The sequence below is a fragment of the Marmota flaviventris genome, chromosome 4 (genome assembly GCF_047511675.1).
Source record: "Marmota flaviventris isolate mMarFla1 chromosome 4, mMarFla1.hap1, whole genome shotgun sequence".
Taxonomy (NCBI): domain Eukaryota; kingdom Metazoa; phylum Chordata; class Mammalia; order Rodentia; family Sciuridae; genus Marmota; species Marmota flaviventris.
Window position 1 is genome coordinate 166657522 of NC_092501.1, and position 11727 is coordinate 166669248.

The 11727-nt window shown below is 63.1% G+C and overlaps 1 protein-coding gene across 2 annotated transcripts; it reads left to right on the plus strand.

The window, feature by feature from the left end:
* The first annotated feature begins 433 nt into the window (after window positions 1-433).
* Window positions 434-8369, plus strand: F7 (coagulation factor VII). 2 transcript variants are annotated; one of them, XM_027938944.2, is made up of 8 exons: window positions 434-497; window positions 2466-2626; window positions 4063-4087; window positions 4164-4277; window positions 5669-5809; window positions 6615-6724; window positions 7149-7272; window positions 7774-8369. In XM_027938944.2, the coding sequence occupies exons 1-8, from the start codon at window positions 434-436 to the stop codon at window positions 8367-8369; spliced, it is 1335 nt and encodes a 444-aa protein (XP_027794745.2). The 2 variants fall into 2 exon arrangements, with proteins under 2 accessions (XP_027794745.2, XP_027794746.2); XM_027938945.2 differs by lacking the exons at window positions 2466-2626; window positions 4063-4087.
* Window positions 8370-11727: the final 3358 nt, after the last annotated feature.

Below are 11727 nucleotides of genomic sequence, written 5' to 3' on the forward strand. Positions count from 1 at the left end.
GAGTGTGAGGAGGTGTGGCGTCCCAGCCAGGGTGCCCTCTGCAGCAGAGACAGGCTTGGTGCTGGGCAGAGCAGCTTCTCGCCCTCTGAGAGGCCTGGGCCTCCCCGGCCCCTCTCCAAGTCCTCTGTCCTCACCCAAGGCCTGCTCTTCTCAGCACTGCGACACAGCGTAGTTTTCACTTACTGTCCCGGGTCCGAGGGCCTTGAATTCTGCAGTGCCCCTGGGGCGCCCCTGCCAGACGCAGGCCTGAACTCCACTTCTGCCAGGAACCAGGGCTTTCCCCAGCACCCTGTCCTCTCCCCCTGCTGGGCACCAGGGCTTCCGCTCCTGGCCTGGGGTTCAGGCGCCCTTGCCCTCCCCTCCTCCGCCCAGCTCCTGCCCTTTGCCCCCTGTCCCCTCTGGACGTCCACAGCAGGGAGCCGCTGAGCTCATCATGGCTTCCCACGGGCTCACCCTCCTCTGCTTTCTGCTCGGACTTCAGGGATCCCTGGCTGCAGGTATGTCCTCTTGGGAGGGCTTTCCCAGGAGAGAGGTGCAGGCCTTTACAGCAAGTCCTGAGGGCTAGGCCCAGGCCACCCAAGCCTTGCCTCTGCTCTGGACAGGCGTCTGCCGGCCACTGGTAACACTGCCAAAAAGCAAGAGTCCAAGTGCCCAGGGTGCACGGAGGAGCAGCTACTCAGTCTGCCTCCCTCCCTCCCTCCCTCCCTCCCTCCCTCTCCTTCTCTCCCTCCCTCCCTCTCCCTCTGCCTCCCTCTCTTCCTCCTTCTCTCCCTTCCTCCCTCTCCTTCTCTCCCTCTCTCTCCGTCTCCCTCTCTTCCTCCTTCTCTCCCTCCCTCCCTCTCTTCCTCCTTCTCTCCCTCCCTCTCCCTCTCTTCCTCCTTCTCTCCCTTCCTCCCTCTCCTTCTCTCCCTCCCTCCCTCTCCCTCCCTCCCTCTCCCTCTGCCTCCCTCTCCCTCCCTCTCCCTCCCTCTCCCTCTCTTCCTCTTTCTCTCCCTCCCTGTCTGTGAGATCAGGGTTGAACCCAGGGGCCCTCTACAACTGTCCAACATCACCAGCCCTTTTTAAAATGTTTTATTTTGATACTGGCCTCACTAAATCATCCAGGCTGACCTTGAACTTGTGATCCTCCTGCCTGGCCTCTCAAGTCGCTGGGATGGCAGGTGTGCGCCACAGGGCAGACTTGGCTGGTCATTTTTCAAGAAACTTTTAGGAGCAGGGTGCTCTCCTGGGTGCTCGTGGGTCCTGCCTGTGAAGCTGGACAAGCGGAGAGGGGTTGCTCAGAGCAGAGCTCCTGGGTCCCGGGTAGGATGCATCTGTGGGGCGCTGGAGCAGGGTGGCCTGCCACCACAGCCCACACGGGCGGGCGCTGAGGCCTCAGGGGAGAAAGCCTCGGATGCGTGGCAAGCTGGGGCACCTTGTGTCTGCTGCTCCCGCTTCTTCCCCAGCTGCCCCTGTTCCCTGGCCTCGCTCTTCCCACACCAGCCACCGGCACTTCCTCTCACTCTTCCCGCATCTACTGGTGTCCCAGAGAAGCCTCAAACTCAGCGCAAGCCTCACTGCTGGGATCACCTGCACCCTGGTGAGGGTGACTCTGCCTCGACACCCCTCCTTCCTCCCCGTCAGGAGAGAGGTGCAGGCCTTTACAGCCTGCCCTGAGGCCTGGGCCCAGGCCACCCAAGCCACCCACCCACCTCCTAGAAGCTGCTGGGGTCTCTGGGAGAATCAGGAAGGGGCGTGGGAGGCCCGGGGAGGGCAAAGGTCTGCAGCTGAGGTGCAGCACAGAGGCCAGGAAGGCCCAGTGTGAGGCAGGCACCCAGCCTCGGGGAGCTGGCACAGGGGGTCAGGACGCCCAGGGCTGTGTGGCTTGGGAGGTGCCTCGGGCCTACACCAAACCTGTCTCTGCTGCAAATGGCACCCTGTGCTGGAACGGCCCACACCTTCCCCACACTTCCCCAGCCCAGCCACAGGGACGTGGACCGTCTGTCACCTGTGAGAAGCCCAGCAGGACTCGCGCATGCCCGTCACACTCGGGATACTTCCGTGTACCCCGAGGGGCGAGGGCAGGACGTGCTATGTTACCATCTTTCCCCTCGGGGTCACGTCTTCCTAAGCACAGTGTGACCGCAGCACTGGGTGCCCGGGTGTGGCCTTCAGACTTGGTACGCCCAGTCCCCGCAGCTCAGGCTTCTACAAGACTGAGCGTTTCCTTAAGATAAAGTCCTAACTGTGGGGCATTCAGGTTCAACAGGGAGGGTGTGTGAGAGTGGCTTCCTTGAACACGGTGCCATGTGGCCGTCCCCAGCCCTCAGGAGAAGCCCACCCACCTCAGATCCCCCGGCCTGGGTGCGTGGCTCTCTGTAGGGAAGCCCTCAGGACAGCAGGACCTCGGCTCCCTTCAGTGAGGCGGTCCTGTTGCTGACGGGCTGGAGGGTTGGGGGCGGCCGTGCTCACGGGCTCCCTCTCAGTCTTCGTGACCCAGGAGGAAGCGCACAGTGTCCTCCACAGGCAGCGGCGTGCCAACTCCCTCCTGGAGGAGCTGCGGCCAGGCTCCCTGGAGAGGGAGTGCAAGGAGGAGCAGTGCTCCTTCGAGGAAGCCCGCGAGATTTTCAAGAGCCTGGAGAGGACGGTGAGTGTGGGCCCAGCCCAGGAGGCCTCAGAGGCCGCAGAGGGAGTGAGCTGGGTCTCGCGTATGCGGCTCTGGGGGCTCCAGCCAGGTGACCTCACAGGGCCCCGGCCTGCACAGCCCTCGCCACGGGGGCCTCTGCCCTCCAAGACAGCTTCAGCTCCTCTGCAAGGTTCCCCACCTCCCCCTGGGCCCAGGAGCCCTCCAGCACACCGTGTCCCTGCTCTCTGCCCCACCACGCAGACACATCTGTACATGGGAACGTGTCATTCGGAAGGCACATTCCATGGGTCCCTTGGCTGCCCCAGGAAGTTGGCCGGGACCCAGGGCTGCCCATGCATCTCAGCACCACTGACAGACACAGTGAGAGGCTGGCCTGGTGGCCCTCTGCCCCAGGACCTCCCAGGGAACAGGTGTGAAGAACCGGGAGGCGTCCTGACCGCCTCCAACACGCTTGGCCGCCAAGGGCTGTCTCACTCCTGGTGTCAGGCATGGAGATGCGTGGACAGGCAGGCTGGCCACCTGCCCTCCATTCAAACTCTCCCCTTTGAATATTTTCGCCAAGAGTGGAAGTGGAGATATGATGGGCAGACTAGGACTCGGGGTGATTCCAGCTTATCGCTCTAGCGACATCTCAGGAAGATGGGAGCCAGAGGAATCCTGGGTCCCCAGAGGAATCCCAGGGCCCCCGAGACCCCAGGCCCTCAGCTCACTCTACATGAGGTTTTCAAACCAGCTAACTCAGGTCAACACACTCCCAGGGCACCGCACACCCACCGAAGCCTCACACTCGCAGGCCGCGCACCCTGTCACACCACGCCCTCCGGACACCCACGGCCCTCCCCTCCCCCCCCCACACCTCACACTCACCTGGAAGTCTCCTGTCCTAGCTGAGGCCAGCTGCCCCTCCGGGCGAAGGGGTCTGTGCCTTCACGCGGAGTGCTTCAGGCCCCCACCTGTCCCCCCACCTGTCCCCCCACCGCACCCTCTGACCTTAGCTTCAGCTGGACAAAAGTTCTCCAGGAGCTGCTTTTCACCCACCAAGCGCTTGGCCGTTCCTGGAAGTCCTCTACCCACTCTGCCCCTCTGCTCATGTCACCCCCAGGGTGCACACTCACCTGTCTGCAGATGGAGGCCCCCAAACATGTGTCTGGTTCCAGGTCACAGATGGGGAGGCCAAGTTGGGACTGGACTCAAGTGTTCTGGCTTGGGAGAGAGGAACACGTGGCCTCCGCCAGAGCTCCATGTCAGGGAATAGAGAAAGTCCCCTCCAGAGGAGGCCACCTCCTCCACAGAGGGATGACCTCTTCCCAAGTGCCCCACAGAGGCCCAGGTCCACCCCCGCCCACACTCCCCCCGAGGGTGCCGAGGTCGCGCTCTGGGTGTCTCCCTCTGGGTGTCTCCCTCTGGGTGTCTCACGGGCTCCTCCTGTTCCCCAGAGGCAGTTCTGGACTTCCTACAACGGTGAGCAGGCCACGCACCCTCTGCAGCCCACCCTGCAGCCCTTGTCTTCGGCCCACTAATGCCAGCTCACCCACAGATGGGGACCAGTGTGCCTCGAATCCATGCCAGAACGGGGGCTCCTGTGAGGACCAGCTCCAGTCCTACGTCTGCTTCTGCCTCCCCGACTTTGAGGGACGCAACTGTGAGACAAGTGAGGCCGGCCTCCTGCCCGGAGGTCGCAGACAGGGCCCTGGGCTGAGGGGAGGGGCCGGCGCAGAGTCTGTGCAGGGCTGGGGTCCACCTGGTCTCAGCCCCCGTGGGAAGTTCTAGGAGACACTGAAGGCCCCTTCCAAACTGAGAGGTCTAGGAGCCTGTGTCTCAGGATTCCATGTCCCCTTTGGAACCAGCCCTGGGAAATTCTGATAGGCCTCCGTCCCCAGAGGTGAGTCAGCTGGTGACAGTCACCTTCCCACTGCTGTTACAAAGGTCAGAGGTATTTTTTCAGCTGATAAATATGAAATCATTGCCAGGCTTGTAGCTCCCCCAGATCACATCAGGCTCGGCAGCCCCCCAGGTCACACTGAGCTCAGCCCCCCCCCAGGTCACACTGAGTTCAGCCCCCCCCCAGGTCACACTGAGCTCAGCCCCCCCAGGTCACACTGAGCTCAGCCCCCCCCCCAGGTCACACTGAGCTCAGCCCCCCCCAGGTCACACTGAGCTCAGCCCCCCCCCCAGGTCACACTGAGCTCAGCCCCCCCAGGTCACACTGAGCTCAGCCCCCCCCAGGTCACAGTGAACTCAGCCCCCCCCCAGGTCACAGTGAGCTCAGCCCCCCCCCAGGTCACACTGAGCTCAGCCCCCCCCAGGTCACACTGAGCTCAGCCCCCCCCAGGTCACACAGGGCTCTGCCATCCTCCAGCACTGGGTTTGTTATCACGGTGCAGGACACAGAGTCAGACCGCTGCTGGGTGCCGGCTTCCAGTCACCCTGTCTAGTGGTGTCACCAACCAGGGAAGCACCCCTGAGCTGGCATCCAGGAAGCGCCCTGGGGCTCCGTCACATGGGTGTGGCTGATCCCTCCGGAGCCCCTGGAGGCCCAGGGCCTCCACCTATCCTTCACATTGTCATGGGACCTCCACCTCCCGGTGAGCCCTTGCTGAGTCTCCAGAGCCTGGGCACACACATGGAAAATGCCCACAGCAAGGAAAACTGAGGGACGGTCCCCTCCTCTGTTGGGACCAAGGGTCCAGCTGGCTCGCCCGGGCTCAAGGGCCGCTCTGACCCTCTCACTGGGAAGGTCTCCATTCTGTGGACACTCTCACTGTCCCCAGAAAAGGTCCAGCTCTCCCCAGGCCCTCCTTAGCCTCCCACCAGCTGCCTGCAGAGCTGATGGTCCTGGAGCCACCCACACCCCCTGGCACCCCCTGAAGCCGCCTGCTTCTCCTTGGGCAAGGCTGCTCCAGGTCTTGTCCTTCCTGACCGCCCACAGGCTCTGTGCCCACACTGCACACCACCCTCCACGCAGCACGAGAACAGCGGCCACTGGAGCTGTCTCTCGCTGACCTTGCTAAGGCCCCTCTCAGGTTGTCCCCTCTGTCCCAGACAAGAACGCCCAACTCATCTGTGTGAACGAGAACGGCGGCTGTGAGCAATACTGCAGCGACCGCGAGGGGGACAAGCGCTCGTGCCGGTGCCACGAGGGGTACGCTCTGCAACCGGACGGAGTGTCCTGCATGCCCACAGGTACCAGGCCAGGGGCTGTGGCTGCCCATGCCAGGGAGCCAGGCACCAACCCTGGCCTACCAAGAGGTGACATGGCCTGGTGTACACTGGGCTCCCACTAGGTGCCAACCACCTCTAAGGGCCCAGGCCAGAGAGGCTGCCCCACCCGAGGGCAGGCCAGTGCAATGGAGCCCAGCACAGGACCCGGGCAGCTCACCACATGGTCCTGGGCCCCTGACCGTGGCAGACGGGCCAGGGAGCCTAACAAAGCCTTGTCCCACCTGTAACACCCCCTTGTGGGGCCTCCACGGGGTTCCTGGACGCGAGTGACAGTGTCTGTACCCACTGCTGCACAATTCTGGACAACGAAACTTCCCAAAGGCATGTGCTTGTAGGAAAACGGGAATTTCCTCCAAATGAAGCTCAGGCTGATGGACTGCCATGCTCAAGTGGGGGCACCCAAACCCCGAGGCTGGCAGGCCTGGACGGGGCAGGACCTTCTCATACAGGCAGAGACAGACCAGCGGGGTCCCAGGACACGCTTGCGCTGTGGTTCATCTCCAGACAGAACCCCTTCACCTGGGTGAAGCTCTGCCCCTGCAAAAGGCAGAGTGGACCCAGTTCCAGGAAGCAGGGCCTCTGCCCTGCCCATCTCCACGGCAGGCCGCTTCCCCAGTCCCGCAGCAGCCCCTGAGCCTGAAGAGAGGCCCCAGGGGGAGCCTCGGTGGAGTGGCTTCACGTCCCCGGGGTTCAAGTGCTCTCAGCCCCTACTCGAGCACCTCCATCCCTCCTAAACGGCCACCTCTCCGGCTTTTGTTTTATGTAGCTGAATACCCATGTGGGAAAATACCTATTTTGGAAAAAAAGAATGCCAGCAACCCCCAAGGCCGAATTGTGGGGGGCAGGGTGTGCCCCAAAGGGGAGTGTCCATGGCAGGTAAGACATCCTAGGCCCACACAGACCTGGTCTCCAGCCCCGCTTCCCCACCCCAGGGCACACGGGCTCTTGGTGGGAGCTCACTGGCCCCACGACTGAAGGGGCCCAGCCTGCCCAGCCAGCCGAGCAGGGCGGGAAGGGGAGCGAGGCAGCCCTGAGGCTACTGCAGAGGACTGTGCGAGGTGCTCCCCAGCTCGGGTCACCTGTCACCTGAGGTCTGCAGGTGCACAGCAGAAGCCCACCCTGATGTCCTCGGCCAGTACCTGGGGGACTCTGTCAGAGTCAGGCCCACACCATTTTGCTGGGGAGGGATGGTGGCGGCCCCAGGTTTCAGGTGGGGGTCCACTCAGTCCAGTGCACCCTCTGGGCTCGGGGAAAGCCAGTGGACAGGGAGGCCATGGCAACCATGTGACCTCCTGCCCAGGCCGTGCTGTTGCTGAACAGGGCGCTGCTCTGTGGGGGCACCCTGCTGGACCCTAGCTGGGTGGTGTCCGCAGCCCACTGCTTTGACAAGATCCGGAGCTGGAGGAACCTGTCCGTGGTGCTGGGTGGGTACTGCCCCGCTGCGGTCCTGAGGGAACTTCTCTAATGACCCCAGCTCAGCTGTTGAGGCTGCAAGCTCCCCACTCCCCCAACCCCCTGATCAGACGCCTGTGCGAAGGGCAGCCCTGGCGGGACCACTTGGCCACCATCCTGGTGAGCAGAGGCCAGGCAGGCGCAGGAGGCACTGAGGACGGAGACCTCGGCTCGGAGGCTCTCTGGGAAAGTGGGACCTTCTCATCCGCCCAGTTGTGGGGGGGTCCCCCACTTCCTCCTTAGGTGCCCTTGACCCTAGGTTCCAGATTCACCTGTCCACACCTTTCCACACGCCGTCTCTGGGGAGGCTCTGTGGATGACCCTGAATGCAAAGCCCCCAGGCCCAGAGGAGGCTCAGGTGCCCGGGTGCAGAATGGCCACACCCCCACCCACGGGCTCCTGACCAGAGGGTGAGGTGAGCGAGAGCTCGGGGTGTCCAGGCCTGATGTGGGAAAGCTGTGGCTTCCCCACAGGCGAGCATGACCTCAGTGAGGACGACGGGGACGAGCAGGCCCGGTGGGTGGTGCAGGTCATCATTCCCGACAAGTACATCCTGGGCAAAACTGACCATGACATCGCACTGCTCCGCCTGCACCAGCCCGTGACCCTCACTGACCACGTGGTGCCCCTCTGTCTGCCGGAGAGGGCCTTCTCCGAGAACACGCTGGCCAGCATCCGCTTCTCGCGGGTCAGCGGCTGGGGCCAGCTGCTGGACCGTGGTGCCACGGCCCTGGAGCTCATGGCCATCGAGGTGCCCAGGCTGATGACCCAGGACTGCCTGGAGCAATCCCAGCAGAGGCCGGACTCCCCCGTGGTCACAGAGAACATGTTCTGTGCCGGCTACCTGGACGGCAGCAAGGACGCCTGCAAGGGGGACAGCGGGGGCCCCCACGCCACACGCTACAGAGGCACGTGGTACCTGACGGGTGTGGTCAGCTGGGGGGAGGGCTGCGCTGCCGCCGGCCATGTCGGGGTGTACACCCGGGTCTCCCAATACACGGAGTGGCTCCACAGGCTCATGGACTCCAAGCCCCAGCTGGGCATCCTGCGGCGAGCCCCATTCCCCTAGCTCCTGGGGAAGCCCAGCCCTGCCCTGGGGACGCTGCTACCACTGGCACTGTGTGGAGCTGCCCTGCATCAAGTCCCACCCTCCCCACGCTCTTGGTGCCAGGGAGAGAAAGGCACCCAGAGAGCGAGGGACAGTCAGGAGAGGCAGGTGGCCAGCCCAGGGTGCCGGGCAGTCCTGAAGGAGGGCTGCAGAAGACCTGGCCGCCCCGCCTGGCCCCCCAGCACCCCGTCTGTGCGTGCCCTGCCTCTGAGACTGCACGGCTGTGTACACATGTGTACACACGGCGGGGGCCGCTCTGAGGGCTGTGGCTCACTTCTGCCTTTCTGTGTCGGTGTCTCACCCTCTTTCCATTAAACGCGAAGCACCTCGGGCTGGCACAGCTTCCCTGGGCATGTTCTAGCATAAAGTGCGTGTGTGTGCAGCACAGGTGCACCTGCTTCCTGCCCAGGGGCTCACTGGCTCCACTCCTGCATCCCGTGGCTGTCTGGGCAGGTCGCAGAGACCCTTGGTGTCCGGTGGCCTCTTCTTCCACGTTTCAGCATCACAGAGAGGAGCGCTCCCCATGGAGGTGGTCGAGAAGAACGAGTGCTCTGATGTGAGGCTGCCGCCCCGCACACAGGTGCCCTGCCCTGCCAGCCTGTGTTCTCAGAGGCCAGGGAGCGCCGGCCCACAAAGCACCAGAGAGTTGACAGATGCAGGTTCTCAGGTCCTGCCCTGACCACCTGGCTCAGGGGGATGGAGCCAGTAAGTTCCACTCCTGCTACCCCAGGGCCAGTGAGCCTCAGGCCACGGGTGGCCTTGACGGGGAGAATAGGAACCAACCAACAGGGAGACAGGGGCTGGCCAGCTGGCCCCCTTGAGCCCAGGTGAGGGTGGCTGACCCCAGACATGACCGGCACCCACCTGCGTGGGGCTACCTCTCCGCCTCCCGTAGAGCACAGCGCCAGTAATGGTAGTGTCTTGCGGCATTGGTTCAGAGTGGGCCAGGGGTGCCCAGTCCGCCGTGGCCTGGGCTACGCCTGCCAGCTGTGTTTCTCAACAGCTGTATTCAGATGCACATCATTGATGGTCCATGGAGAGGCTAGGACAAAGGCCATCCAGCCAAAGGGGACCTGACCCACAAAGCCAGATGTATTTGGTGTCAGGACCTCTGCAGGAAAGATCTGCTGGCCCAGGCCAGGCTAACTCCTGACAATCCCCCAAGCCATGAGCCGACCTTGGGAGCAGCATCCGGCCAGAGCTCCTGGATCCGAGGTCCACTGAGCCTCTGCTCTCGGCATGGTCACTGTCTTCTGTGAACCAGGAGCCCACCTGCAAGCCTGTCCCGAGGACAGGATCAGTCCAGGAAGAACAGGCACTGAAGGCACACTGCCGGACGTCTCCTGTGTCTTCCAGGCTCAGCCGTTCTGCAACCAAATGGTCAGGGTCTCAGCCTGGTGCGGCCGCAGAAACTGCTGAGGCCCCTCGAAAGTGAACACTGGCAGGACCCCTCCTCCTAGGAAGAAGGGGACCATAGGCCAGGACCCTGGCCAGGAGCCCACTCAGACCTGTGCAAGGGAGAGACAGGGAGGTCACTGGATGCTGAGTGGAGCCCTGGCCCAGCCTCAGTTTCCCAAACCTCAGGCTCAATGCAGGCCCCACCTCATAGGCTGCCATGCACGGGCACTGCTGAGCCCGAAGACCAGACGCTCAGTGGGCCCTGCTCGCTTGTACCCTGGTTTCTGAGGGTGGGCCTGGGAGAGGGGGGACAGAGGAGGAGCTCCCAGAGCCAGTGTCACTGCTCGGTCCCACTCCCAGAGTACGGGTCAGCCCCGAGCGTCCCACCGCCCGTTCACAGAACCGGGTCTCCACACTCTTGCGAAGCCGAGGCAGCACCCAGCGGGGCAGCAGCCAGGCACTGCTGCTGCCAGCTCCACTGTCCTTCCCAGGGCCAGGTGCTGGTGCAGCCCGGTGTGTGGCAGTGACCACTCAGCCAGACTCCGGCTCCCAGCCTCGGCACCAGCATTGTCTGTCCATCCCACGAGGTGGTGTTCACAGGACCTGGAGGCAGAGTGAGGAGCCAGACAGAACCCCCTTGCCTGCAAGGCTACGTGCGTACGGCCCCGCACAGGAGTGACCGCTGACCAGGCACGAGTGCTGCAGCAGTTAGGAGCCTCACTCCTGCCCACCCTCTGCGATCACAGAGCACCCGCGGGGCACAGACTCTGATGAGGATGAGGTCATCTCTGGCCTCCCCAGCAGCTTGCTCTTCCTCTGGCAGGTGGGGACTGGGTGACCATGGTCCCCACAAGCCCAGTGTTGCTCTTTCTTCCAGGAGGCTGGAGAGCAGAATCTCAGCTGTGCCTCTGGCTCCTCATCTGGCCATTGAGTACAGAAACACCTGGGCCTGATGCTATGAGGAGGTTTCTGGGATCAGGAGCAGCCCTGCCCTGGCCTGGGCCCCCATTCCACGCACACACTCCCAGCAGCTCCCAGGGACCGGCCAGGGAGCTGAGCTGCTTCCTCTGTCACAGACCTGAACACCCTTGCCTTCCCCACCCCAATCCCAGGGTCACTCTGTGCAGAAGCTACTTCTAGGACCTAAATGGATACGAATGAAACCAAGATGAGGTCATAATTATCCTCCAGAGGTGACCAGTACCAAACAAGTGTGCAGGGCCCTCGACCTCCACCCTGGACCTGCTGTGAAGTCAGCAAGGCCCAACAGGGCAGGCCAGCTTCTCTTCCCGTTGGCCCTCTTGGACACCATGTGAGTGAGGAACAAACTGTGTCAACCCAATGCCATTTCAGGGTCACTTGTCCTCTGATAGCCACATGGTGACAACGTGCAGTCTTGTCCAGGGAACACTGTTCCCCCAAACCTGACCCACACCTGGGGGCCTGCCTGAGCCAGCCAGGGGCCCCTAGAGCCTGGGGGAAAATCCCACTCCACCCGAGGGCCATGACAGGCCTCTCCTCTATCTCCAACTGGGTTTCTGTTCTGGAAAATGATCAGAAAACTATCCTGTTGCCAAGGGGGTGAAGAGTAAGTAAGAGACATGCGCATCGGAATCCACAAAAGGGACACAAACGAGGTCCTCTCCTCTCCTGAAACCAGGAATGGATGCAGCCAGCCCTGCTGGGCCCTGTTTCCAATGATGACAAGGTTGGCCGTGGCCTCTGCAGCCACCCACTTGCCTGGGGAAGGCAGGGGCCAGTGACCACAGGCCCAGTCTCCTGCCCTGCCCTCTCCACAGCCCGAGCTCCAATCAGGAGGCCAAGATAAGCAGAAGGACAATAGCCACCCGGGGCCAGGCTGAATGAACTTTGACCCGGCACCCATCACAGCAGGGACGAAGCCACTGTCTTTGGCCACACC